Raw genomic sequence first — 27,335 nt, forward strand, 5'->3', positions numbered from 1 at the left:
TACTTGGTTGCAAATCCTTTGCAATTACAGCCTGAAGTCTGGAACGCATAGACATCACCAGACGCTGGGTTTCATCCCTGGTGATGCTCTGCCAGGCCTCTACTGCAACTGTCCTCAGTTCCTGCTTGTTCTTGGGGCATTTTTCCTTCAGTTTTGTCTTCAGCAAGTGAAATGCATGCTCAATCGGATTCAGGTGATTGACTTGGCCATTGCATAACATTCCACTTCTTTCCCTTAAAAAAACTCTTTGGTTGCTTTTGCAGTATGCTTTGGGTCATTGTCCATCTGCACTGTGAAGCGGCGTCCAATGAGTTCTGAAGCATTTGGCTGAATATGAGCAGATAATATTGCCTGAAACACTTCAGAATTCATCCTGCTGCTTTTGTCAGCAGTCACATCATCAATAAATACAAGAGAACCAGTTCCATTGGCAGCCATACATGCCCACGCCATGACACTACCACCACCATGCTTCACTGATGAGGTGGTATGCTTAGGATCATGAGCAGTTCCTTTCCTTCTCCATACTCTTCTCTTCCCATCACTCTGGTACAAGTTGATCTTGGTCTCATCTGTCCATAGGATGTTGTTCCAGAACTGTGAAGGCTTTTTTAGATGTCGTTTGGCAAACTCTAATCTGGCCTTCATGTTTTTGAGGCTCACCAATGGTTTACATCTTGTGGTGAACCCTCTGTATTCACTCTGGTGAAGTCTTCTGTTGATTGTTGACTTTGACACAAATACACCTACCTCCTGGAGAGTGTTCTTGATCTGGCCAACTGTTGTGAAGGGTGTTTTCTTCACCAGGGAAAAAATTCTTTGGTCATCCACCACAGTTGTTTTCCGTGGTCATCCGGGTCTTTTGGTGTTGCTGAGCTCACCGGTGCGTTCCTTCTTTTTAAGAATGTTCAAAACAGTTGTTTTGGCCACGCCTAATGTTTTTGCCATCTCTCTGATGGGTTTGTTTTGTTTTTTCAGCCTAATGATGGCTTGCTTCACTGATGCTGTCAACTCTCAAGATGAGATCCAAAGAGCTGTCACTAACAGATTCCAAATGAAAATAGCACACTTGAAATGAACTCTGGACCTTTTCTCTGCTCATTGTAATTGGGATAATAGGGAATAACACACACCTGGCCATGGAACAGCTGAGAAGCCAATTGTCCCATTACTTTTGGTCCCTTAACAAGTGGGAGGCACATATGCAAACTGTTGTAATTCCTACACCGTTCACCTGATTTGGATGTAAATACCTTCAAATTAAAGCTGACAGTCTGCAGTTACAGCACATCTTGTGCGTTTAATTTCAAATCCATTGTGGTGGTGTATAGAGCCAAAACTGTTAGAATTGTGTCGATGTCCTAATATTTATGGACCTGACTGTATGTCTGCTTTATAACAAGGCTGTAAACGTCATCTAGATTTCTCCTCTGTCCTGCCCCTTTCAGCTTTCATATGCTTTTGCACTGGTATAAACTAGGGCGGTCTGCAAGAAAATGCAGCCCAAATAGAAAGCACACTCCTCATACTTTAACATTTACATAAGCCCTTGCTGAGAGCCAAACCACTGCTTGGGAGGACTCTTGGGAGAAGAAACAAGGCTGGGTACTGATGTTTACAAGATAGATAATACAGCACCCTGACAGACCCTAAAAGCAGCAATCTTACTACACACTAAAGAAGAGCACACAAAACCACTGATGACTTCAGGGGAGGAACACAGAGCTCTATTGCATTGCCTAAAGTGGTCATTGGAACACTACACAAGCAAAGGAAAGGAGAGCATATTAATGACCTCTTCTGACCTGCTATTCTTCATTGTCCATTCAGCAAATGTGTATTTGTGCAAAGGAGATTATGTGACTGGGGAGAAATGCTATGCTTTAATTTTCCATAAAAAATAAAGACTGGCATATAAATGTATGTTTGATTCTACTGATTGTTTTGAAAAGAAACCTGTATTACAAAAAAAAAAATATATATATATTACAGAGGATACCCTTCTTTGGAATTAACTTGGGGTCCCTCTAAACAGTCTACGCATCTAGGATCTAGCTCCCCTGCACTGATCTCCACTAGACTGATGTATCATGTTCCGAGTTTTGTATTGTCTTATGCAGCTTACCCCCCAAACCCAACAGGGTAGCATGTCCACACTCTCCGACCCTCATTTCCTCTGCAGTTTCTTACAGCCCTCTCAAACATTACATATATTGAACATTATGTGCAGCCCTTTGGTGATCTCAGGGCCCAGGGGATGCATTTGAGGCCCACTTTGGCTCATAAGTTGACAAACACTGCTCTAGACCAAGGTTTCCCATCTGCAGTGCTCATGGTCTACAAAACAGGTTTTGTATTTCTTCCACAGACCCATAGGGGGATACTTTCTGAGTTGTTCAATAAAAACATGATAAAGAAAAGAGCCAAATATAAAACTGCATGCTCACAGAATCCCTGCCATACCAAATTCTGACTGGTTGCTATTGATTACTTAAAGCTGAATTCCAGGAATTTAGCTACTTTGTAAAACCTGCAGGTATACCATGAGTTAAAGGATAAGTTCACCTTTGGAACAGGTTACACGTTCCACCCATTTTTAGGGTGGAACATGCAACATGTTCCCATAGCCTCAGTCAGATTTGAAAAAAGCGTGGCCATGTGGGGCTCTGCCCACACAGCCTCGTCACTCATACAGAGTTTTGTGGAGTTGTGGAGCGCCATAATAGTTCATTGAAGCTTCCTATCAGAACATCTGCTTGACCATACATCCAGTACGGCAAGCAGATATTCTGACAGGTTTTCAGGAGATCTGCATTTCATCAGCGATCTACTATTCGCTGGTGCAATGCTTTACAGGCTCCTTTGGACAAAAATAATAAAAGCACATTTTTTTACCTGGAAAAAAATGTGCATTTATTATTTTTGTCCAAAAAATGAACTTATCCTTTAAGACTAAATGAGGTGTCTGCTGCCTCTAACGTTCACATCTGACATGTTTATTGTGCGCCAAGAAGATAATTTCTGGAGCTCCAATGCTGCTCACTGTAGGTCTCCGTTCCTTCCTGAACAAAGTCGCTGCAACTATTATTCTTGCCCCTGCCCCTCTTTCTGCCCATTCACAGAAGCCTTTGTATTATGTGAATTCATGAAATACAAAGGCTTCTGTAAATGGACAGCAGAGGGAAGGGGAGGGGTGTACATAGTTCTCTGTGTGCTTCTCTCCTCTCTCACAGCTGCGAGTGTATTATGCATCCTCCAAGAGTGCAATAAACCTGTCACATATAAGTAATAGAGATAAGTCCCGAAGGGACATGCACCTAATTCGACCTAACTCACAGTGTGCCTAAACTTTTCGAAACGTTAGTGAATTCCTGAAATTAAGCTTTACGTTTTTGCTTTGCTACCTGTGTTTTTAGAATAAAGTAAGAGATCTATGCATTATTAGAGGTTTATCAGGGGACCAGATACTGATTGCTCTAAATACAGGCAGCCTTGCCCGTTGATGCACTTTTGCACTTGGTGCAAATAATAGTGCAGTTTTATTACTAGGAAAATAATGGATACAGGCATGTTCAAGTACATTCCATCTGTTTTTTGCAGTTTTTTCAGCAATGACTAAATTCTTTATTATTCATTGGGCTGAAAGCTATAGTTGCACCACCAAATTCTCAATTGTGGCTTCTTTTTGAATCTTTATCATGCAAAAATAAAAACAGATTTTGCGAAGCTACAGTGCTACCTCCACAGAATCACTAATTAAAGGAATGGAGTCCTCGTGGGAGATCTTGCAGTTTTTCCTCCCGGTCTCAATCAGATCATTACGACAGATGGCCTCCCGATTCAAGTGTGAGGATTTTGTATCTTCCTGAGTTTCTAGGCTTGATGCTTTAAGTGCAGCAGTAAGAACATCAACTTGTGCTAGAACAAGATACAACCATCAGTATCAGATCAACGAAGTCAAGTGTATTTATCAAAGTGTATGCAGAGATAAAGTTGTCTTTTTATTTTAAACAGTCCCTGAGCTGCTGGAGAGATTTTCTTTATTGCTCGAACTTAAAAAGGTACAAACAGGAAATGATAGACCTTCATAGAAGGACAATTCCCATCTTATATAATAGTCACTAGAACATTTATTTCAATTGGAAGGTTAACTATCACCTCTGGCCCTGATGACAATACTAGAATTTTGGGAAACAACTGGCATGCCTATGTCATCCTGTCTTTTGCGGTGAATGGAAGCATGTGTCCTCTGGTTACTTCTGTGGACACTTATACTGGACTTACTGGCTCCTAAATTCTGTCAATCTGTCCATGTCTGCATGAAGACATTAGATGCACTTTAGCAATGACCTTCACAACTGATACTGTATGTGTCATCCCAGTAGATTATGCATTATAATAGTAAAGTAAGCTAAATGGAACTCTGCCTGGAGAATAGGAACAGACATGGTAGACAGAAAGAAAACAAAAATGGCAAGACACTATTTGATCTATTTAAAAAAACAAACAAACTGATTTTTGTTCCTACCTGTAAAATCAGTTTCTTGGAGTTCATCACAGGTCACAGAGCAGGCTTAATAAACATGACTACCTGGGATGTCCCAAAGCACTGCTCACAAGGGGAGGGGGAGACAGCCACTATTGCCAGGCCCAAAGCAACACAACGGCCCTCAAGACACCGCGTCAAACAGCAACAGCAGTTACATCCCAGCCATGTTTATTAAGTCTGCTGAGAGTCCTGTGATATACGAAAAAGAAAGGGAAATGCTCAGTAAATTGTGTTTGATCCATAGCAGAAATACAGCCCATTTCCGTTACACAGTTGGTTTAAGTATAATTCCACATTTATTTCAACACTACTTCTATGATGTAGAATACCTAAACAAAGTGGTAAAACCTACAACTAACATTTATAATGACTGAAAACATTTACAGAACCAACTGGCTTGTGTTGGTGTGTATGAATACTAAAATCACTGTCTATTCTGATGAGATATACCCATTACTGTGCTTTAACAGGACACGTACAATTAACTTCCTGCCTTCAAAACAATTCTCATATGGCCTAAACCACCTTCAGGGGCTGTCCTGTGGACTTTTATCTTCTGAGTTGTATATTTTTCTCAAATATGATATATATGGAGGGAAAACAAATCTTGCCTGAAATAATCCTGAACACATTTTATACCCAGTAAACACTTTCATAGGTTGGCCAAGTCCTAGCCACTAAACCCCGTAGAAAAAAGCCAAAGCATGAACACAAAGCTTAACTCTTGTCAAAATTCCAATATGGATTTTTTTTAATAGCTAACCGAAGTTCAGATTTAAAGGGAACATATCAGATAGAAGTGGTGGAAGTTTCTGTACTTTTATTCTGACAGGTTACCTTTTATTCTGACAGGCAATAAAAACGTGACACGGGTAATAATCATTGCCTAGTTTACCAAAAAAATGTTTTGGCTATATACACACACTGGCTACATTTGGCTATACATGCATACATACAGTGAAAAAAAAAAACTAATTACAGGTATGGTGTTCGTATGTGTTTCATCCAGGTATTCTACTCCCATGATCCAAAATTATACTGCAGTTACGCAACACAGCTAGGTCACCTCCCTGCATCAGACTCTGCTCTTTCTCCGTCAGCTTCTTTCTTGTAAACACACCTGCATGCAGCAAAATGGACTGGCCCCTAGCGCTAGTCTTTGCTCTCCCAGTCAAAGATTTTACTGCACAGAAGAAACTAGCTTCTCTACATTCTAGTTACCTTTTACATCTGGATCATCTATATGAGGCTCCAAGTTTTCAATCATCTCTTCAAGCTCTTTTCTAGTAGCCATGGCTATGTTAGGAGATACAGGGGATGAAACCTGTTGAACAACTGGCCTTTCAGGACTACTCGTTTCTATTTCTGTCTGACATAACTCCAGATCAATATCAATCTCTGGGATGGGAGTCCTCCAATAATGAAAGGAATTGAACAGCTCTTGCTCAGTAGCAGTGCCCTCCTTACAGTCTACTTCCAGGTCCTTGGATACCTCCATGTCAGGAGAACTCCGCCCAAGGTTGACCAAGTCATCCGAAGTCTCCAAAGTGCAATGTGAAATAAAATGACTAGAGTAATTGTTGTCCATAAACCGTTCATCTGCTGTATCATCCACATTTGTGTCTAACTTCACAGTAAAAGAAACAATGCTGCACTCCACTGACGACTCTTCTGCGAGAGCATCTGTTTCATCTTTTTCCACATTATCCGTCTTTTCTGGCAAGGGTTCAGCTGATGAGCTACTAAAAGAAAAAATGATTCCATTATTAAATAATTGGTACAATGGAGAATTTGGAAATTCACAATCATCTGCTGCAAATGCCTAGAACATCAAACTAGCACTGAAACAGGCAAACAGACAATACAATAGGATTAAAGCTTTATGCCAAGCAAACGGCTAAACACAAAGAAGAAATAGCAAGAGCTGTTTTAACAGCCAAAGGATTTGTATTTCTATTCCTTCACTTCTAAAATTTATACAGCGCTGCCACACAGCACAAGCCTGTCTTGCAGACATTTTTTTTCTGCTGGAGTAAGGCAACAATGACAGGACTTGTCCCCTCCACCCAAAGCCTGTGGCTGGTCAGAAAAAAAAGATAAGCAGCAGACTGTCAAACTGCTCCCCCCTCCAATCAGCATCTTCCTAGCAAACAAGCACTGCAGCACAACTGGTTGGCTCATTGTGCTGCTTCCACTTCCTGTTTAGGCACTCAAGGGATTCACAGATCTTCTGGTGGGCATATAGAGTGGCTCCAGCTGCTCCTCCTTCCTCTCCTCTCTGTGATGTCAGGAGAGTCTGTCCGCTGTATACACACCCACCAGCAGGTCTGTAAATCACTCGGGAATCAATAGCGATCACATGACCTGCTAGTGGGAGTGTATAGAGCGGGCAGACACGCCTCACATGTCTGGGAGGTAGCTTCCCAAAAACGGGAGAGGAACAGTGGCTGTAGGGGAAAGCCAATGTCAGTCAAGGCTGGAGGAAGGCGTGGTTTATGCTGACTCCAGAAGATATAGGCACATTGTGTGATTACACAGTGTGCCTGTATCTAAGTGCGGGATCACGGAGGACGTAAAAACTGACCACGGTAGCATGGATCGGTCGTGATCCTGACGAAGTCACGTGCTTGAGTGACGCAACGCGTAGATACACCAGTGGGAGGAGCTTTTGACGATCGACGGCCTGACGTCATATCCGGCGTGGGCGCCATCTTGGTGCTCCGTTTTCCGAATACAGTACACCCTTGGAGTGGTGTAAAGGCTTGCTTGTCTGAAGATCTGTGTAAGTAGGTTTTTAGTTTTTTTAAAAATAAATAAAAGGTTTTACACTATATGAGTCTCTCTTGCCTCACTGGTGACCGTATTGGAGAGCCATTACCGGAGAGACACCACGGATACCATCTATTGCTGAGGCTTACCATCTATTGCTGAGGCTAACCAGGAGGAGTGAGTTACACCATTACTGCCAGAGGGATCCACCTGTTATCTGGAGGAATATTTAATTTACTACCCAAGGCTCTTTGGTCCCTGGGGGCCTGAGCAGGAAGGTGAGGGGGCACCCCAGCCTTAGAGGATTGGCACATTGAAGCTCACACCTGCATGAAGTCTGTGTGATACACTAAGGACACTATTCACCATTGTTTGTCACTTCAATGCATGATATTCTCATAGTCGTCCACCTCACCCCACACTGATGTCAGTTATATGTGTTTAATTCTTATTGTACCGCTTGTTTGTTACTATAGCGCCGTATTAATTGGTTTATATATTTTAGCATGGGTCGGTAGCCATGTTTAGCGTGGTCAGTTTACTGTCAGGAGGAGGGGCACAGGCAGGATCAACCAGGTAATATAGATGGACAGTAGGCACTAAGACAATAGTAATATGAAAACTCAAGTACAAAAACATTAAAGATAAAGTCTTTGTAAACCTTGAAAAAAAAATAAAAAACTCTTGCACTGTAAGTCCAGACACCTCAACGCTGAAAGAGTCCACAAGAGAATGGGAGGCCATGGCAGAGGGGCACATGCCCTGAAGAGGAGGAAAGGGTAATCTGCTTGACGGGTAAGGAGAGCAAAAGTCCACTGGAAGGGGACCCTTTTATTGAGGGCCTAGACCAAAACCTCTCATCCATCAATGAACCAAAATAACTAGCAGTAGTAATTTCCGAGAAAGACCTACAGGATAAGGTCCAGCAGAAAGATGGATTGCAAATGCTCAGGAAGCGAGGGTCTGAGTGTTCCGCAATTGGGATGCAAGGAGAAGACACTAGGGTGGACACAAAGTCCACTGCTAAGGGTACTACTACCCTTCCAGATGCAGGGTAGTAGTACACACTGAATCAATCAGGTTTGAGACAACCCATTAGAAATCTGAGCCACCAGCAGGTAGTACAACATCAGCCTCTATATTAGACTCTGAAATAGAGATAGTGACTAGGCCCCTCTGGTTCAGCTTGATTTTGAGGCTCAGGATGCTCAGGGGCCAAGCCTGCTGGGGACTGGGCTGGGGCATGCTTAGAACCTGTGGGTATCACATAGGGCAGAGGTACTATCCTCTGTGTCTCAGCAAAGACGTTGCGTTCCCACAGTCATAATGCAACAAGGTTCAAAGTGAGGCAAGACCTCAATACTCACAAACCTGGGTAGCAGGTGTTGACTGTTTTAGGCCACCGAAGGTGATCAAGTCACTGTAGGTGGGCATTGGAAACCAACTGCAGAAAAACACGGTTTTTCAGAAGCAGGATGCCACTTCCTCCAGACTGAATGGCAGGGAAAGATTATTAAGCACACAGAGCACTGCAATGAATAATGTCAGCACTCAATCCTTCAGCCTTAATCTTTAAAGCCATAAGCCAATGGTGGTGCCCAAGTTGTACAGCAGTGAGGTAGCTTGCATTGCTATCACCCAGCCAGCCTTATTTAATAAATGAAGCTTTCGAAATATAGGAAAAAACCTGGGGCCGTGCCACGACTCTCGGAATGCGCTATACGGTTAACACGTTACATTCTGGTCAGGAACGCTCTATAACGCACAGCCTAGGGCCTTAATGTCACATTCCAGGCTTGTCTAACCCATTCAGTCCATCTTTAGGGCCATGAAGGGTAAGACAAATACAGGGTAATTCACAATTAACTTTGTATTGCAATGAGCATTGACAGTATGTTACTGCGGAGGAGAATTACTAAAGATGGAGCACTCAAAATCTTGTTCAGCTGTGCATGATAACCAATCAGCTTCCAACTTCAGCTTGTTCAATTAAGCTGCGACAATAAAACCTGGAAGCTGACTTGTTTCTATGCAGAGCTGCACCAGATTTTACACCATGCAGTTTTAGCAAATAAACCCTTATATGTTGTTCCAACTTGTTTTATAACTAGGACCATGACACGTATGATCATGCAAACAAGCCTGTATATAAATATACACACACTATATATTTTAACCACTTGCTCTCCAGAAGATTTACCCTCCTTCCTAGCCATTTTCTGAGAGAAGGTGCTGCATTACTTTAACTGGCAATTGCGCAGTCACGCAGTGCTTTACATAAAATAAATTTATGTCCTTTCAGTCCCACAAATAGACCTTTCTTTTGAAGGTATTTGATCACCTCTGAAGTTTTTAGTTTCTAAACAAAAAAAGACCAGCAATTTGAAAATTAATAAAATAAATTAAAAAAAAAAAAAAAAAAAAAAATATATATATATATATATATATATATATATATATATATATATATATATATATATATATCTATCTATCTATCTATCTATCTATCTATCTATCTATCTATCTATCGATCGATCTATCTATATATATATATATATATATATATATATATCTCTCTATCTCAGGTTCCCGCCCAACCTATAGCCAGATGGTGGCCTGCAAAACCCCTCGTCCCTCCGGGTGGACGCCGTATGGCGTCCTTTCAGGCATGCGCAGTTTGCATGCCCACAGAGCCGCGATCTGTCACCAGCCATGTATCTCGGACACGGCCGATGACAGATGACAGATTCTTTTTAAGAATGTTCCAAACAGTTGTTTTGGCCACGCCTAATGTTTTTGCTATCTCTCTGATGGGTTTGTTTTGTTTTTTCAGCCTAATGATGGCTTGCTTCACTGATAGTGACAGCTCTTTGGATCTCATCTTGAGAGTTGACAGCAACAGATTCCAAATGCAAATAGCACACTTGAACTCTGGACCTTTTCTCTGCTCATTGTAATTGGGATAATGAGGGAAAAACACACACCTGGCCATGGAACAGCTGAGAAGCCAATTGTCCCATTACTTTTGGTCCCTTAACAAGTGGGAGGCACATATGCAAACTGTTGTAATTCCTACACCGTTCACCTGATTTGGATGTAAATACCTTCAAATTAAAGATGACAGTCTGCAGTTAAAGCACATCTTGTTCGTTTCATTTCAAATCCATTGTGGTGGTGTATAGAGCCAAAAATGTTAGAATTGTGTCGATGTCCCAATATTTATGGACCTGAATGTGTGTGTGTGTGTATATATATATATATATATATATATATATATATACACACATACATACATACACACACACATACACACACACACACACAAACATATATAGTTAGTAATTGCGGCAATCAACGACTTATAGCAGGACTGTGATATTGCAGCGGACATTTTTACACTAACTGACTTTGTGGGAACCAGTGACACGACTACAGTGATTGGGTGCTAAAAATATGCACTGATCATTGTACTAATGACACAGGTTAGGAAGGAGTTAACATCTAGGGCAATCAAAGGGTTAAATGTGTGCCTAGCTATGTGCTTGGTGTACACGAGGTGGCGTTGTTACTACAGGAACTACAGGATCCTGTTCCCACCTTTGCAGAGAGACACAATTCACCACCTGTCAGAACTAAGCTCTGCCTTGTTTACATAGGCAGAACTCTGTTCTTTCTCCTGCCTGATGATCAGCGGGGGACTCGCAGATCGGCTTCTGCAGTGAGAGCGTTCCCAGCAGAAGTAAGCCACTGGTGGCGCATGTGTGCCCCCTATGGTGGACGTGCAAAGTCACGTATATATACACGTGATTTTGCACAGGAGGGTCACCCTGTAGCAGTAAAAGTGCTATAGGGTGTTCCTCAAGTGGGTAATACATTGAAAAAGAAAAAGGATTCTAACAAAGCAAATCTATCTGAAATGAGAGGGAAAAAAAAAATAACACCAAACAGTTTACTTCAAGTGGTATTAGTTGCTTGTCCTTCTACTAGGCACTCGATTAGGATTTAGGACAGCTACTATAGAGTACTAATAAAACATTACATAATAAGCTATAGTTTTAAAAGACTGATATGAATGTACAATATATGTATGTAAAGTGATGCATAAATTGACGGCACTATACAAGTTCCTGTAATAAAGTGACACCTAAAACTTGTCACAAAGTGAAATCCAGAGGAAACTGGGAGTGTAGTTTTTTTTGTTTTAAATCTCCATCCTCACAGTTTACATGAACATTTTCAGGTCAAGGTTTAATTCAAAGCACATGGCAATAAAAGATGGATGATTCACATACCTCTCACTAACTTCATTTTGTTTTACATCCTTGCTGTTTTTACATTCTTCTTCCTTGAAATACTGACCAGAGCTAGATGGGTTTGCAAAAGTTGATATAAAAGGCCCAAGGGATTGAAAGGCAGCTTGGCGTACCTAAGAAACAAGTCATAATCACCATCAACATTTTTAGGACTTTCCAGGGGCAGCAAAAAGCCAATGGTACCAATGCTATGAGCCCAATTCACAAAGCTTTACACAAGGAGGAGGAACTGTATTTTTAGTGATGGGATTGTAAATTTTGTAAAAATAATTGTCACTTTTCTGAAAAAAAGATTCCTTATCTTGTTTTTTCAGCCTTGTGAATCAAGTAATGCAATGCATACAATTAAAACAGCCCACCTTTTTGGTCATTACCACAGCCTACCTGTTCCAAGTTCTTCACCAGGCATAATTTTAGCATCCCAGTCTACCCCACTCTCTCCTGTCAATAAATGTGCAGTTTGAAAATCTCTTTTGCTTTACTGATGTAATGCAATTAAGGTATTTCCAACATATATTTTGCAGGTTCCAAGCTTTAAAAAAAAAACCAAAAACTGAAAATAACAGATTTGGGTCCCTGCAGGATAAGGTCATATGCATCGCATACTAGCACATTATGATAGACATACCTTAAAACAAAGCTCTCCAGAGGTGCACCGTTACCGCTGACCAGGCTTCCATCTTCATCTGGTCCTCCTTCCGTGTTTGCGGGCTCTAACCGTTTGAATGGCTGTGCTTTAATAAGGTCACATCCATACATGAGGGCAGGAGTCACTGCCATAGCACAGCTTTCCCAATGGACGGCATGCTATCCATTCAGAGTGCATGCACTGGTGATGTCACCAGCATCTAAGCATTGCACGTTTAGGAGATATTTACTGTACCTACAGGTAAGCCATATTATAGGCTTACCTGTAGGTATAAATGAAGAAGCGGACTTGCCTGATGTTCTGTGGAAATGCCTTGGTCACTAAACTAGACTTTGAAGGCTGAATCTGATAACAGATCAGGTCAGGGAAGGAAAAGATACAAAAACAGAGAAATAGACTTCAGACCCATCCACAACATGCAGGTCTGTGATATCCAGATGCTGTGGATTACAGTATACAGAACTCCGATTAATGTAAACTGAGTGGACTCTGATTTTAGCACATGTGCAGTGTTTTCTAGACAGAATTATTTCATTAAGTAATTTCACTTGCTGCTAGGAAATCAAATCAAATACATTTTCCCTTTTGTCATACTAAAAAAAGTTAAAATATTATTAATAACACATACCCATCTAGATGGGTCACCGATTAGGTTAATAAAAAGAGAAGAAAGCTTGGTCCGCCGGAGCTCTTGAGAAGTTGCACAGGACACTGCCATGAAGCACTCAGCGCAGGCCTTCCGCACACCCCATACATTGTCAGAACAAAGCTGGTAGAACCGAGGCAGCTGGAAATCATACAAATAAATTAGGATTTACAGATTAAGTAACTTTAAACTTGAGTTAAAGATGATCTCTAAGGAGAGAAAGATAAAGCCTGCAACTACTGCCGTCTGATTCAGACAATGCTAGCTGCCTGGCTGAAATGCTGATCCAGTGGCTTCTATACAATAAATCTCTAATCTGGAATAAGTGTGCAGAACTTTTCAGATACAAATACTCGCCTCGGGGCAATGAAAAAAACTACTGAAACCAAAATGTTGGCATGACAGACAACTAAAATGTCCCATATTTCTCTCAAGAAAGCATATCTATTACTGCATTCAGAAATTCAGATGTTATATACTAAAATGCAGACTATAAATAAAAGTGTACTAAATCACATTCAGCATCAATAAAAGACCGACCAGGTATATTGCAGTCACCATGCTCCAGAAATCAAGGGCAACTCTTTTCCAAAGCAGGCTCTAGTTCAGGGGTGGGCAAACTTTTTGACTTGAGGGCCGCAATGGGTTCATATATTGGACCCGGGGGCCGGACCAAGAGTAGATGAATGATGTGTATGTGTCATCCATAATAAGTATAGTAATATTCCCCCATAGTAAGCATAGTAATTAATCCCCCCTATAGTAATTCATCCCCCCCTATAGTAATTCATCCCCCCCTATAGTAATTCATCCCCCCCTATAGTAATTCATCCCCCCCTATAGTAATTCATCTCCCATACAGTAATTCATCCCCCATACAGTAATTCATCCCCCATACAGTAATTCATCCCCCCTATAGTAATTCATCCCCCCTATAGTAATTCATCCCCCCTATAGTAATTCATCCCCCATATAGTAATTCATCCCCCAAATAGTAATTCATTCCCCATAGTAATTCATCCCCCATATAGTAATTCATTCCCCATATTAATTCATCCCCCCTATAGTAATTCATCCCCCATATAGTAATTCATCCCCCATATAGTAATTCATCCCCCATATTAATTCATCCCCCATATAGTAATTCATTCCCCATATTAATTCATCCCCCATATTAAGTCCCCAAGTCCCCCCTGTGTCAATTCACTTACCTTTGCTCCGCGCGTTCCTCTCGCCGTGTTCCCGCGCCGTTCCGGTGTAGCATGAAAATCTGTCTCCTATGAGGATCTGTCCCCCTCGACGTATCTGCGCATGTGCCAGTTTCAGGCATTAGCAGCCAATCGGCGATCTCCGGCACATGCGCAGATACATCAAGGGGGACAGATCCTTATAGGAGACAGATTTTCATGCTACACCGGTCTTCAGGGTGGACTGTGAGAGGAGCCTAGCGGGAGCCTAGCTCCGCGGGCCGGATTAAAAGGTCCGCCGGGCCGTATACGGCCCACGGGCCGTAGTTTGCCCATTGCTGCTCTAGTTGATCAGCTAGTTCCTGGCTTAGTCTTTGTGTGGATGTAAAGTGCCTTGGGGCATACTAAGAAAGCTCAGAGACTAATATGTAGTCACTTGATTGACAACCTACATTTATATACTGAAGACCATTTGGCACTCACCAGCATCTTCTCTGTTGCTTCCTGTCCAACTACGCTGCATATATCCCCAAAATTGGCTGCACAGACCTATAATGAAAAAGTAAATATTACAAATTGAAGAATCACTACCTGGATACAAGCTTAAAAGACAACTATATCAGAGAGAAAAAGTGTCCTACCCAAAAATTCACTGTTTGGGTAGGACACTGCAATACTTGTGGCAATTTTTCCATCCACTCCGGGCCCTGCCAAACTGGAATGGGCACTAACCTAAGCATTTATGGCAGCTAAGCTAAGTATTCAGACAGCTAAACTAAGTTATTGCAGAAGCAAGTAGACACGGTCAAGGCTGATTTTCTCAAAGAGGGACTTGTTAGAAAAAAAAAAAAAAAATGCAATAAACTACAAAAATCTACAAACTTTTTTTTTTTTTTTTTTTTTTTTTTTTTTACAGAATCCACGCAGTGTCTGAATTAGTCATTTTTTAGAGTATACATTCCCTCCTTTTTACTCGAGTTACATTGTGTGCATTATACAGTCAAAGCCAGAGTTACAATTTAACAATTTCTCTCATTAGTGAAAATATACCATTACATTTTAAAAGTTGTAAATGTGAAAAAAACAGGAAAACTTATTTATAAAATATACAATACTGCTTTTTACCAAGCTAAAACCTCAGCACTGAACTAGGATTAATATGGTTTCTTTACACTCCTGCTCATAACGCCTCTCATCCCTAGACAGTCTAATGATAACACACATGTGGGTCATAAGGGAAGGCTTCCCATCTGCAACTGCCATCAGTCCCATTGACTTCAAAATACCTCTACGTTTATACAAAGTTCCTTTACCATAGTGTAAACACACTATATCTGAAGATGGTCACTTTTAATAAAATTAGGCCAAACATTAAAAAAAGGAATCAGTAGGCGTATGTTTCCGTTGAGTAGTGTATCCTAGTAGAATCCTAAGATCGGATAGCGTTGAAGGGGAAGGTTGTAGCCATCTATTTAGAATGTATTTTAACGAATATATAAATCTGCTCCCACTATAATAGATCAGAAGATTGAACCTCTGAGGTTGTTTTGCTTAATGTAACAGTCCCATCTGAGGGGTGAGGACCCCTCAGATGGGACATCCTGTTCATATAAGCAACAGCCAGCCTCCAAATAGCTTTGATCACTGGAAACTGACACAGAAGGCAAATCAAACCAAGGAATGGGGATTTACATTTAGACTAGTTATTTAATCCAGTGATGGGTTTCTAAGAGATTTTGAAGGCTCTATAGGCCCTATGAATACAATGAAGCTAAACCTACCTGTATTTTCTGTGTACCATTGCTTGTCTCATAACATTCCACTTATTACATGTAACATCTTCAGTGTCCTCTGGGGTTTTAAACATCATATATGTCCACTTTGGAATGTGAGGAGGAGGTCATATTACCATCTAATATACTTATATTTTTATTTTACCATGTATGTTATTTGGTACTACCTTACCCTGCTTTTATTACGTGTGATTTTTAATAACAGGTCCACTTTTGGCTGGGCTGTTGAATACTTAAAGAAAAAAAAAAGTCTTGCCAGCACTTTTATTAGTGTTAGGAAACACTACAAGAACTGGCACTGTGAATGTCAGTTTTACATAAGCCAGCAACTGAGTAAAATGGAAAGAACTGCTCCCAGGCACAGATTGGAAATGATCTCTTCTCGTACAGTTTAATGGTGCTACAGACTTGTTTCCCTAAACTGTTAATCAATACAACTTTATAACCCATGGTACTAAACAGGTGGTGCAGCTGTACAGCTTCAATATCAGACCAGTGAAACACATCCCTGTCTTCCTTAAAGGATAAGTTCACCTTTTTAAAAAAATAATAAATGCACATCTTTTTGCAGGTACATTGTTTTTTTTTGTATTTTTTTTATTAGGAGCCAGTGTACATGTCTGTCCATACCTCATATGGGCAGGCAGTTACTGAACGGCAGAAAAAAATCAACTACTAGAGCACTCACCAATGCCCTTGTAGTTCATTGAGAACTACAAACTGTCAGCAGCAATGGTTGAAGGCAGGACAATTTTCTGGTGTGGAGTGAGCAGGGCTGTATAATCTGACAAAGCTCTTCTAGCGCTGACTGCAGCCCTGAGAGAGTGGAAGTCAGAACCTCTATACTGGACTGCATCCTCCTCTCCTCTGTTTTGGTGCCATGCACAACTGTAAGAAAGAGCTACCTTGCTATGTGCTAGCCTGTCCTGACTGCTGCTGAATACATAGAGTGGGTAAAGAAAAGAATCAAACCCCTTTATATGATATACAATTTATATATTCAAATGTTTTTGCTTTGCAGCCTGAAATGAAGCCATATTTACCTTATTTTAATCCAGCTGTATTTACAACTTACAACATCCAAGTGGGGGATATAACACCAACATGTAAAAAAAAATGTAACAAATTCAAAAACAGATTCACGGAGTTGGAAAAAGGATCATCCTCCTCCTAAAAATGACTTGTAACCTCAATCAGGTGTAGTTTATCACCTTCTCAATGGCACACAGCCATTTGACTTTCAACTGTGATCAGTCGTGGTCATTTTGATTACCTCAGCATGAAAATTGCTTTCCTGGAGCATTTCAGTCCCTGATAGTGCAACTGAAGCAAAGAATCAACTATAGGTGGCAAAGTACTGTCAAAGGATCTCCAGGATAAAGTTGTGGACAGGCACAAGTGAGAAGATGGATACAAAAAAAAAAGTCAAAGGCTTTAGCAATTGCCTAGAAGCACAGTGAAGTCTTTTGTTAAGAAGTGGAAGGTATTTGGTACAACACAGACCCTCCCTGGATCAGGATGTTGCCCCAAACAGGATAAAAGAGCAAGGAGGAAACTGGTCAGAGAGGCTACAAAGAGGCCTACAGCAACTCTGAAGCAGTTGCAGGAATTTATGACAAAGTAGTCACTGTGTGCATGTGACAACAATATCACAAGTTCTCCACAAATGTAGCTTGTATGGGAGGGTTGCAAGAAAAAAAGCCACTCCTCAAAGACCACATGCACTCACAATTCAGCTTTGTCAAAAACACACCTTGGAGATTCTGAGGCCACATGGAAAAAGGTGTTCTAGTCAGATGAGACTAAAACTGAATTATTTGGCTTGAACACTGAACGATTGTAAGCTCCAAGGAGCAGGGCCCTCCTAACCCTCTTGTATTGTTTCTGTATTGTCTCCCGTTATATTGTAAAGCGCTGAGCAAACTGTTGGCGCTATATAAATCCAGTATAATAATAATAATAACAACAACATTAGTATGTCTGGCAGAAATCCAATACAGCTCACCATCCAAATAACACATTCCTACAGTAAAGCATGGAGGTGGTAATATCCTTTTATGGGGGTGTTTCTCTGCAGCAGAGACTGGAGCACTTGTCAGGATAAAAGGAAAATGGATGGGGCAAAAATACCATCAAATTCCTGAGGAAAATCTACTGCCCTCTGCCAGAAAGTGGTCAATGGGAAAAAGGTTTACCTTCCAACAGGACAATGAGCCAAAGCACACAGAAAAAAAAATGACCACACGGTGGTTGGAGGAGAAAAAGGTGAATGTCCTTGCATGGCTTAGTCAGAGCCCAAACTTAAACCCCACTGAAAATCTGTGGAATGTCTTGAAGATTGTAGTCCACAAATTGTCACCATCAAATTGAACTGAACTTGGGCAGTTATGCAAAGAAGAGTGGGCAAATATTGCAAAGTCTAGATGTGCATAGTTAGTAGAGAAATAGCCCAACAGACTGAAGGCTGTAATTAAAACAAAAAGTGGTTCAAAAAAATACTAACACAAGGGGGTGATCCTTTTTCCAACTCAGGAATTCTGCTTTTGAATCTTTAAAAAAAAATTTCTGACATGTTGGTGTTAGATCTTTTACTTGGATATTATAACTGCACTACAGTGAATACAGCTGGATTCAAATTGAGTAAACAGCTTAATTTCAGGCTTTTTTTTTGATGGGAGGGCTATCTATTGTTGATGTGCTAGAATATGGTGTGCTTGGTATGAGGGCATGTCTATTGTTGCCGTGATGGATATGGGGGCTAAGTTATCCTTCCGGGAAGCTGTCACAGTCAACAGCCAATCATAGGTGGCAGAGGCAGCCGCATGTTTACAACAGCCGTGTATACATGCAGTTTCAGGGCAGGGAATGCCTCTGCCACCTATAACTGGCAGTCTGCAGTGAAAGCTTCCTAGCAGGTTAGCTCAGGTAAATTCAGACTCGTCTCTGAACATGCATGAACTGATCCCTATTGTACAGTGTACAAACTGGGCCCAGTGAATTGTAGGTCTTGTGTACAGCTAGCTGCCAATAGAAATAAATAGCAAGCTGAAATACACAGTGGCGGTACACATATATTGGCGTACATCACCATGTATGTTTACAGGGACATATACCCTGAACACAGTCTGCATTCAGGGCACACCCTGTACGCAACCCTCCCTGCATGCAGGTACAGCTGATATGCTTGTACATATGCATATCCCCCACAAATATACTTTGTTCCCTGATTTCTAAAGGGGGTGGTGCTAGGAGGTGTGTAAAGGTGGTTTCTAGGGGGGTGGGTAGGGGGCAGAGACCAAAGTGGTCTAGGGGAAGGGAGAGAGCTCCTGCACCTTTTCTCTGCGAAAAAAAAGCCCTGTTTGAAGATAGTTATGGTTCTCTCATTCATAGAGCCCTGTGAATGAATGATGTAGCCGGGTGGGCGGAGCACCCACTCAGGCACACTCTTTTTAAATTGTGACAGCGAGTGCAGGAGAAGATGCAGGAGAAGATTCCCCGCCCACTGTAACAAAGGGGGCTCGGGGGTACAGGTGCTGCTGATTTAATAACATATGTTATGAAAGGTGAACTTATCCTTTAAGGTAATAAGCCAACAAAGACAAGTGCAGCAGAAAGAAGGGAGAGGATGGCAACTTTGAGAATGAAAATCAATATCTACATATTCTGTGCCCTAGCTCTCAGTGACACTGTTTTATCATCCTGAGAACACTAAGTGCCTGCTATTATTGCACTGAAATTGTACATCCAGGTAGCAGAAAATATTTCTTGTTCCTAACAACTTTGAGCAAAGAAAAAAAAATTGGTGAAGGGACACTGCAAGTAATATCCCTGTAAAATAAGAGAAATATTGACTACCCTTTGTATCCTCAAGTGTTCGGAGTGCAATATTATTTTCTACAGAGTAATGGCGTTGATACTGTGCACACAACATATACAGTAATATTTTCAATATAATGATAGATATGCTTACCTTGCGGACATGAAACATCCTACAGTCACAACACATCTCACAAAACCTTGGAAGGATTAATCTTTCTGTTATATCCTTACCAACCATGGATGCCATTTTACACATTATCTAAAAAATAAAAATAAAACAAAAAATGCAGATGATATGTTTATCTAATTACAAGGTCAGCACAATCAGTTCCCCCAATACCATTCAGTAATGGCTGACGGATTAATAGTACTATAAGCTTACAAAGCTGAGAGAAAGAGAGAAAAAGAGAGCTAGTGTGAGCCCAGCCTTACAAATGATGGCTACAGATTATAATAAAGCAACCTCGGCACTCCAGCTGTTGCAAAACAAATTTCATTATGCATCTGGGAGTCATGCATGTGACTGAGTCTTGCAACACCTTAGGGAACTTGTAGTCCCACAACAGCTGGAGCATCAAGGTTGCCTACAACTGTTATGATTAAACAATCCCCCCACCTGATTGCCAATTAGTATGAAGATAAACAATTCCCAAGGTGACCTTTAGCAATGGCTTCAAGACAGGGTGAATCCAAAATGGATGGTTAAACCATAAAACACTTTTTAATGAGTATATCATCAAGTCAAGTAAAGTCAATTAAACTCCTGGGATATTGATCTGGTCAGTTAAGTAGCAGGGGGAGTTGTTAATCAGTTTCAGCTGCCTTGGTGTTAATGAAATTAACAACAGGTAAACTAGATGGGCAACAATGAGACATCCCCAAAACAGGAATGGCTTTACAGGTGGAAGCCACTTACATTTTTCCCTACTCATCTTTTCTGCCTGTTTTTCACTAGTTTTGCATTTGGCTAGGGTCAGTGTCACTACTGGTAGCATGAGGCGATACCTGGACCCTACAGAGGTTGCACAGGTAGTCCAGCTCCTCCAGGATGGCACATCGATATGTGCCATTGCCAGAAGAGTTGCTGTGTCTCCCAGCAAGAGCATGGAGAAGATTCCAGTTGACAGGCAGTTACTCTAGGAGAGCTGGACAGGGCCGTAGAAGGTCCTTAACCCATCAGCAGGACCGGTATCTGCTGCTTTGTGCAAGGAGGAACAGAATGAGCATTGCCAGAGTCCTACAAAATGACCTCCTGCAGGCCACTGGTGTGAATGTCTCTGACCAATCAGCCACAGACTTCATGAGGGTGGCCTGAGGGCCCGAAGTCCTCTAGTGGGCCCTGTGCTCACTGCCTGGCACCACAGAGCTCGAATTGGCATTTGCCATTGATTTGGCAGGTCTGCCACTGGCGCCCTGTGTTTTCCACAGAGGAGAGCAGGTTCACCCTGAGCACATGTGACAGACGTAAACGGGCCTGGGGAAGCCGTGGAGAACGTTATACTACCTGTAACATCGTTCAGCATGACCGTTTTGGTGGTGGGTCAGTGATGATCTGTGAAGGAATATCCATGGAGGGACGCACAGACCTCTACAGGCTAGACAATGGCACTCTGACTGCCATTGGGATTAAATCCTTGGACCCATTGTTAGACCCTACACTGGTGCAGTGAGTCCTGTGTTCCTCCTGGTGCACGACAATGCCCGGCCTTATGTGGCAAGAGTATGAAGGCAGTTCCTGGAGGATGAATGAATACCTTTGAATGGCCCCAAAGCTTGCCTGACCTAAAACCAATAGAACACCTCTGAGATATGCTTCGGTCCATCCGATGCCGCCAGGTTGCACCTCAGACTGTCCAGGAGCTCAGTGATGACCTGGTCCAAATCTGGGAGGAAATACCCCAGGACACCATCCGTCATCTCATTGTCAGGCATGCATACAAGCACGTGGGGGCCCATACAAACTACTGAGTACCATTTTGAGTTGCTGCAATGAAATTTCAAAAAAATGGACTAGCCTGCTGCATCATTTTTACATTTGATTTTTGGGGTGTCTTTGAACTCAGTCCTCTGTAGGTTGATAATTCTCATTTCCAACAAACGATGGGGCATCCTTGCGTTCCTAACATATTACCCAGTCCATATCAGTATAGGTATCCAGCATATATATTTTCCCATTGAGATCTGATATGTTTTCAAAGTGTTCCTTTAATTGTTTTGAGATGTATGTATGTATTTTTTTTTTGTTTAAAGAAAACAAAAATATACGCACAAGTTTAATTTACATGTGATTACCAACACCATTTTTTTCCCGTTCAATGTACAAACACAGTAATTTACTGAAACAAAGTGAAGGGAAATCCAAATTTTTTTTAGAGCTGTTCTCAGAACAAGAAGGGTAATTTTCCCAATGATACATTAAAACAAAAAAAAATATCCCGCTTGCCACACACACACAAACACACCTGAGCTTGAAGTTCAAAAAAGTTCTGGGCTTTTTGTTGTAGGTTAAATTGGGCAGATTTGCACATTTTGGGTGCATTTTTATTCTCATAGAAATGAATGGAAACGTGCGTTTTGTTGCGCATTTTTGCGAGATTTTCAGCTCAGATAAAAAAAAATATATGAATTAATGTAAAATAAATAAGAACACAAACTTAATATGCAATAATAAAGAACCCCTAACCCCCCCAAATAAAATAAAAATAAATAAAAACCCCCAAAATATAGTGATTATTGTTATTATTATTAATAATTTATTTTGTGTTAGGGTGTTTAAAGCAGAAGTACAGCCAAAAGCTTTTTTGGCTGTACGCCTGTGGATCACAGGAGAGCAGTTTGTTCTGCACTCCTGTGACCAGTTTTCAGCTGACAGCGAACAGAAGTCCGCTGCCGACTGACGTCACTCAGCTGGTCCAGGCTGGGGAAAGACGGGATCCACCCCGGAGTCTGAAGCAGTACCTGGCTCAGCCTCTCAGTGATCCGCCTGGTCAGTCATTCCCTCCCCCTCCACAGCCCAACGCTCCAGTGAGTGCTGGAGGGGCCGAGCAGAGAGCGGTGACTGACTATCACCGCTCTCTGCTCAGAGCAGAGAGAAGAAATCAGCGATTAACCGTCATGTGATTGCTGAGTTCTCACCCTTAGAGCTCGAGGGGGACAGATGCAGCATCGGATCAATGCTGCATCCACCTATGCAAGTATAAATAGGGATAAAAAGCACTACTTCTTTTTCAATTATTAATTTTTTTTTTTTTTTTTAGGGCTAGGTGGTTAAGGTTAGGGGTTATTTCTTTTGTATTTATTAATACATCGTATTCATTTATTTTATTATTTATGATTATTTTTGTGTATTTTAGTATATTATAAACACCCTAACAAGGAAAAAAAAAAAAAAAAAAAAAAAAAAAAGACAATATTAACCCCTGATCCCCAATCTTTACCTAACCTTAACTCTAACCCCTTACCCTAAAAAAAAAAAAAAAAAAAATAAAAAGTAAAAGCTGATGGAAAACGCAAAAAAAAAAAAAAAAAAAAAAAAAAAAAAAGCTGAAAAACCTAGCAACAAATGATGCAAGGTATGATATTTTTTTCTATTGGATAATTTATAAAAATGCCAAACCTCAAAATGCCTAAAAAAATGCTGTATGAAATCGCACAAAATCACATGCAAATTTGCTCAAATTCACTACGCTCAAGTGTGAATGAAGCCCAAGTCTTCCTACTCTATTAGAAAATAGATGTATTTATAAATGTATTTATTCACAAAGGTTCAATTTAATCAAGTTGCAATATAAAAACAAAAGATTAGAGAAAACAAAATACAGATAATAAAAAAAAGCCCGAGCAGCCTAGTGGTCCAATTTGCATCACAGGACAGCTATTATACATAAAAAAGTTAATCCAACATAATTTTCATTAACTGACAATGCACAAGATTCCGAAAGGTTGAAACTCACCGCCACAGCTTCGGTCTTGACATCATCATTGCTGTCTGGAGCAGTTAGGTCAATGAGCACTGGACATACTTTACTCTCTACATCTGACCTCTCTATGAGCTCCTGCTCAAGCAGTACCAACAATGCTGCTTGGCTGGTCTTTCTGACCTAAAACAATGACATATGATCAGCCAAGGAGAAAAATATTGTTGAATCAGAATCCTAAAGTTATTAGATTATTCTATCACATAAGCACAAACTCTAAGGCCAGGTTCACACTGTAGTGGGTCCGTGAGAACAAGTTTGCACAGGAACAGCATCTCACCCATTTTAATAGGCTGCTGTACCGGCAGGGAAAAAAGTTCCCATCCCTTTTCCAAAAACACAGCCGCATGGCACCATGCGGTCTTGTGCACCTGAAAACGTGCTGTATTTTCTGATGTGTGGGGGTGCCATTAGGAATTAAGTGAGAATTACATGTGATCCCAGTCCAGCTACAGTGTGGACCTAGCCCATTAAAGCAAACGTTCATGGGAACCCTCAAACAAATCTGACAGCTAGATAAACAAAGCAGTTTTTTTTTTTTATAAACACACAAAAACGGCATACATGGTGATGGTAAATATGGATATTACTAAAGTAATGCCTAGTACACACAATGTGAATATATCGTCCTTTTTATTTTTTGCATGCTAGTCTCATATCGAAAATGAAGAGGTTACTCAAACTTATGAATATTCTCGTACGATCAAATAGAATTTCAGAAATGATGTCATGTATTGTTTTGTACTGTATTTTCAGACTACTGTACTGATTAAATGAAATTTGTATGATCTGGTATAGTATGAAAACATTTTTCGCTTACTTTCACGAATCACCTGACTTCTCTGCCTAACCTACAACGTCTTCTCTCCTGCTTTTTGGCATTGTCGGGTCTTCAGATTAATCCGCACAAAACAACGGCACGCAATATCTCCTTGTTCCCCTCCTCCAGCAATATTTTCCCTACCACTGGGCGACCTCTTCCATAGACTATCTAGGATTCAAACTAGTCACGTCTTATTCAACCCTTTTCTCATCCAACTATTACCCACTCCTTCGAACAATCACCTCTTTATTGCTATCATGGCAATTCTCTTCCTCATCGTGGACTGGCCGTATACATACGATAAAATGAGTATCCTCCCAAATATTGTTTCGTTGTTCCGAACATTGCCTGTTCAAGTACCATACTTTTTCTTACACCTTCTTCATAACAAGATTCTTTTCTTCATTTGGGCCTATAAACGCCCTAGAGTTCCACACTCCACATTGTATGCCCATAGACTTAGAGGTGGTCAAGGAGTTCCGAATGTTGCAAAACATTATAAAGCAGCGCAGATTGCACAACTCACCCTGCTTCATGCTACTACAGATATCCCCCTATGGGTGCTCCTGGAACTTCCCAATTGCGCCCCTCTCTCTGTCAGGGCACTGCTTGCTGTGGCTTCTGCACAGACTTCACCCTACCCTACTTAGCCCTCTGATGCTTCCACCTAACTATTTATAGCCACCAAACTGGTCATAGCCAAGGCGTGAAAGAAACCTTCAGTACCTTTCCATATGGTTAAGACTATGCTGACTAACCTGATATTACATGAAAAGATGGTCAGCATTCTACAATTCTACAGGATTCTCACAATACATTTTTGAAAGTATGGCACCCTGGCTGGACCTATGCCTTCCCTTTCCTATCCACGTTGAGTTTGGGTGCTCCTTAACTTCTGATTTGGGTCCAGACCTGTAGAAACTGTCACCATCCTTCCCCCTTTACACTTTTTCCCTCGGTCCTCCCCTCTCTTTTTTCTTCTTCTGTCCCTATTTATTCTTTACCTCATCTCAAAAGGAACGATAGGTCGATAATTCTAGTACCAACCTTCTGTCCTCTCAGGACTTTCTCCTGGGTCATTAAAGCCATAATGTGACCTAGGTCGCATAACTGCATTGTGAATAATTATACTGTTAAAAAGCAATATAGCCATCGCCCAGTTTGTTGTCTGTTTTTCTGTTGTTTTAAAGCCCCTGCACGGACGACTAATTGTATTGTACTATTACACGTTGCGAAAAAAAATATTGTCACAGAAAACAATTTTTGTCCCTTCGGTTATTGTCACTTCAACTGTTGTGATCGGCTCTCAAAAAGTGTATACCAATGATCAGATTTTCGCACAAATGCTCCTAATATGAAAATTTTTGTATGATTTTCTTATGTGTCTGATCGTATGGGCCTTAAGACTTACAGGCACCAATAATGCTGTAAAAAAGGTTAAGTGTAGGGTTGGCCAAGAATGTGAAGCTGTGTTCATAGCAAGATGTACTCATAATTATTGTAATACAGGTTACCAAACACCACTGAAAAAAAAAATAATACATGAAATACATAAGCAAAATGTACAAGAAGAACCCAACCTGGTTATTTTGGTCAGCTAGATAACGCACTACAATGGGTAGAAGGTAATTGGAGAAAGCATGAGGAATTGAAGGCCTGTTCTCTTGACAGAACATTGCAAGGTGAGGCACTTGTTCCATGAGTTCGGCACGCACGGTGGGCTCTGAAAGATAAACAGCAAAACTAAGGATCTTTAATAAACTTCTAAAGTCAAAATGAGTAAATATTTAATCTAGTTTTGTAACATTTACCAGAATGTAATCAAATAAAAACCAAGTGGTTGAGCTGCATTTGTGCAGCCTTCAACTACACCCATTCAGCTACAAAGGCAGCAGACAGGGGCATACACATGCTGCAGCTGCAATGCTTTGCACTGCAGAATGGAAAAAAAATATTCCCCAAATGCTACACAGTCACCTGACTGGAGCCACAGCACAACATGCAATGCACTGTGTTGCAGAGTGGTGTGGGTTTTTAGGGGTTAAAAACCCTACACCACTTATAAAATTCTTTACATTTGACTCATACTGAGAGGACAATTTTGTCATCACTGTTGCTCTTGTTCTGGAAATAATGGTTACCTCAAGCTTTTAATTCTGTGAGTCACTGGGGCTGATTTATCAAAGGCAAAATAGGCTGTTCACTTTGCAAGGGAATTTCCCCAGAGCTTAGCTAATTAAAGTGTTGCTAAACCCAGCACCCTGCATTCACTATATCTGGTCTCCCACAGTATACACAACATGGAAGTGCAATTATTTTAGTAAATATAAACTGCTAAATATATTTTCTCATCAGAAGTTAGAGAAGTCTTGTGACTTCAGCAGGGCACTGGTTAAAGCTTGTAGGAGGAGCTTTCTTTCTGCTCTAGGAGGATGCGACAGTCCTGACCCTCTATCTGGACAGTGCTGATTGGCCCTGTGCTGATCACATGCACTCTCCCAAGAAAAAAAAAAACCTCTCTAGCAATACACACCAAACTAAGCATGTGCAGAGTGACTATGGATTCAGTCTGTATTAGGTGGTCATTTCAACAAGAGGGAAGAGGCAGAAAAGAGAGGATCAAACATCTTTTTTACACAATACAGATGATTAACCTCTTACGTTCCACAGTAAGTAAAAGAAGCATGCTTTACTGCATATACAGACTGATTTTACTGTTGTGTGTTTAGTAACACTTTAAGGCTGCTTTCACAATGATCAGGAAGAACCTTTGACCATGTAATCCTATGGAACTCTTCACAATGATCTGC

At 41.0% G+C, this 27,335-nt stretch overlaps 1 protein-coding gene across 6 annotated transcripts in view; it reads right to left on the bottom strand.

Moving 5' to 3' along the window:
* PPP4R1 (protein phosphatase 4 regulatory subunit 1) overlaps nucleotides 1–27,335 on the bottom strand; it is a 102,368-nt gene that overhangs the window by 31,104 nt on the left and 43,929 nt on the right. For 5 of the 6 annotated variants that reach the window (XM_089671008.1, XM_089671003.1, XM_089671005.1 and 2 more), the window contains exons 5-12: nucleotides 26,106–26,248; nucleotides 23,679–23,825; nucleotides 19,877–19,984; nucleotides 14,597–14,662; nucleotides 12,909–13,067; nucleotides 11,611–11,744; nucleotides 5,771–6,291; nucleotides 3,740–3,918 (exon numbers count right to left, since the gene is read on the bottom strand). In XM_089671008.1, coding sequence (XP_089527134.1) covers nucleotides 3,740–3,918; nucleotides 5,771–6,291; nucleotides 11,611–11,744; nucleotides 12,909–13,067; nucleotides 14,597–14,662; nucleotides 19,877–19,984; nucleotides 23,679–23,825; nucleotides 26,106–26,248 — 1,457 coding nt within the window. The remainder of the gene's footprint in view (nucleotides 1–3,739; nucleotides 3,919–5,770; nucleotides 6,292–11,610; nucleotides 11,745–12,908; nucleotides 13,068–14,596; nucleotides 14,663–19,876; nucleotides 19,985–23,678; nucleotides 23,826–26,105; nucleotides 26,249–27,335) is intronic. The other variant, XM_089671004.1, reaches the window with a different exon arrangement.

This window comes from Staurois parvus, unplaced genomic scaffold, assembly GCF_062004578.1.
Source record: "Staurois parvus isolate SC_StPar_1 unplaced genomic scaffold, SC_StPar_1.0 ptg000097l, whole genome shotgun sequence".
Classification (NCBI taxonomy): domain Eukaryota; kingdom Metazoa; phylum Chordata; class Amphibia; order Anura; family Ranidae; genus Staurois; species Staurois parvus.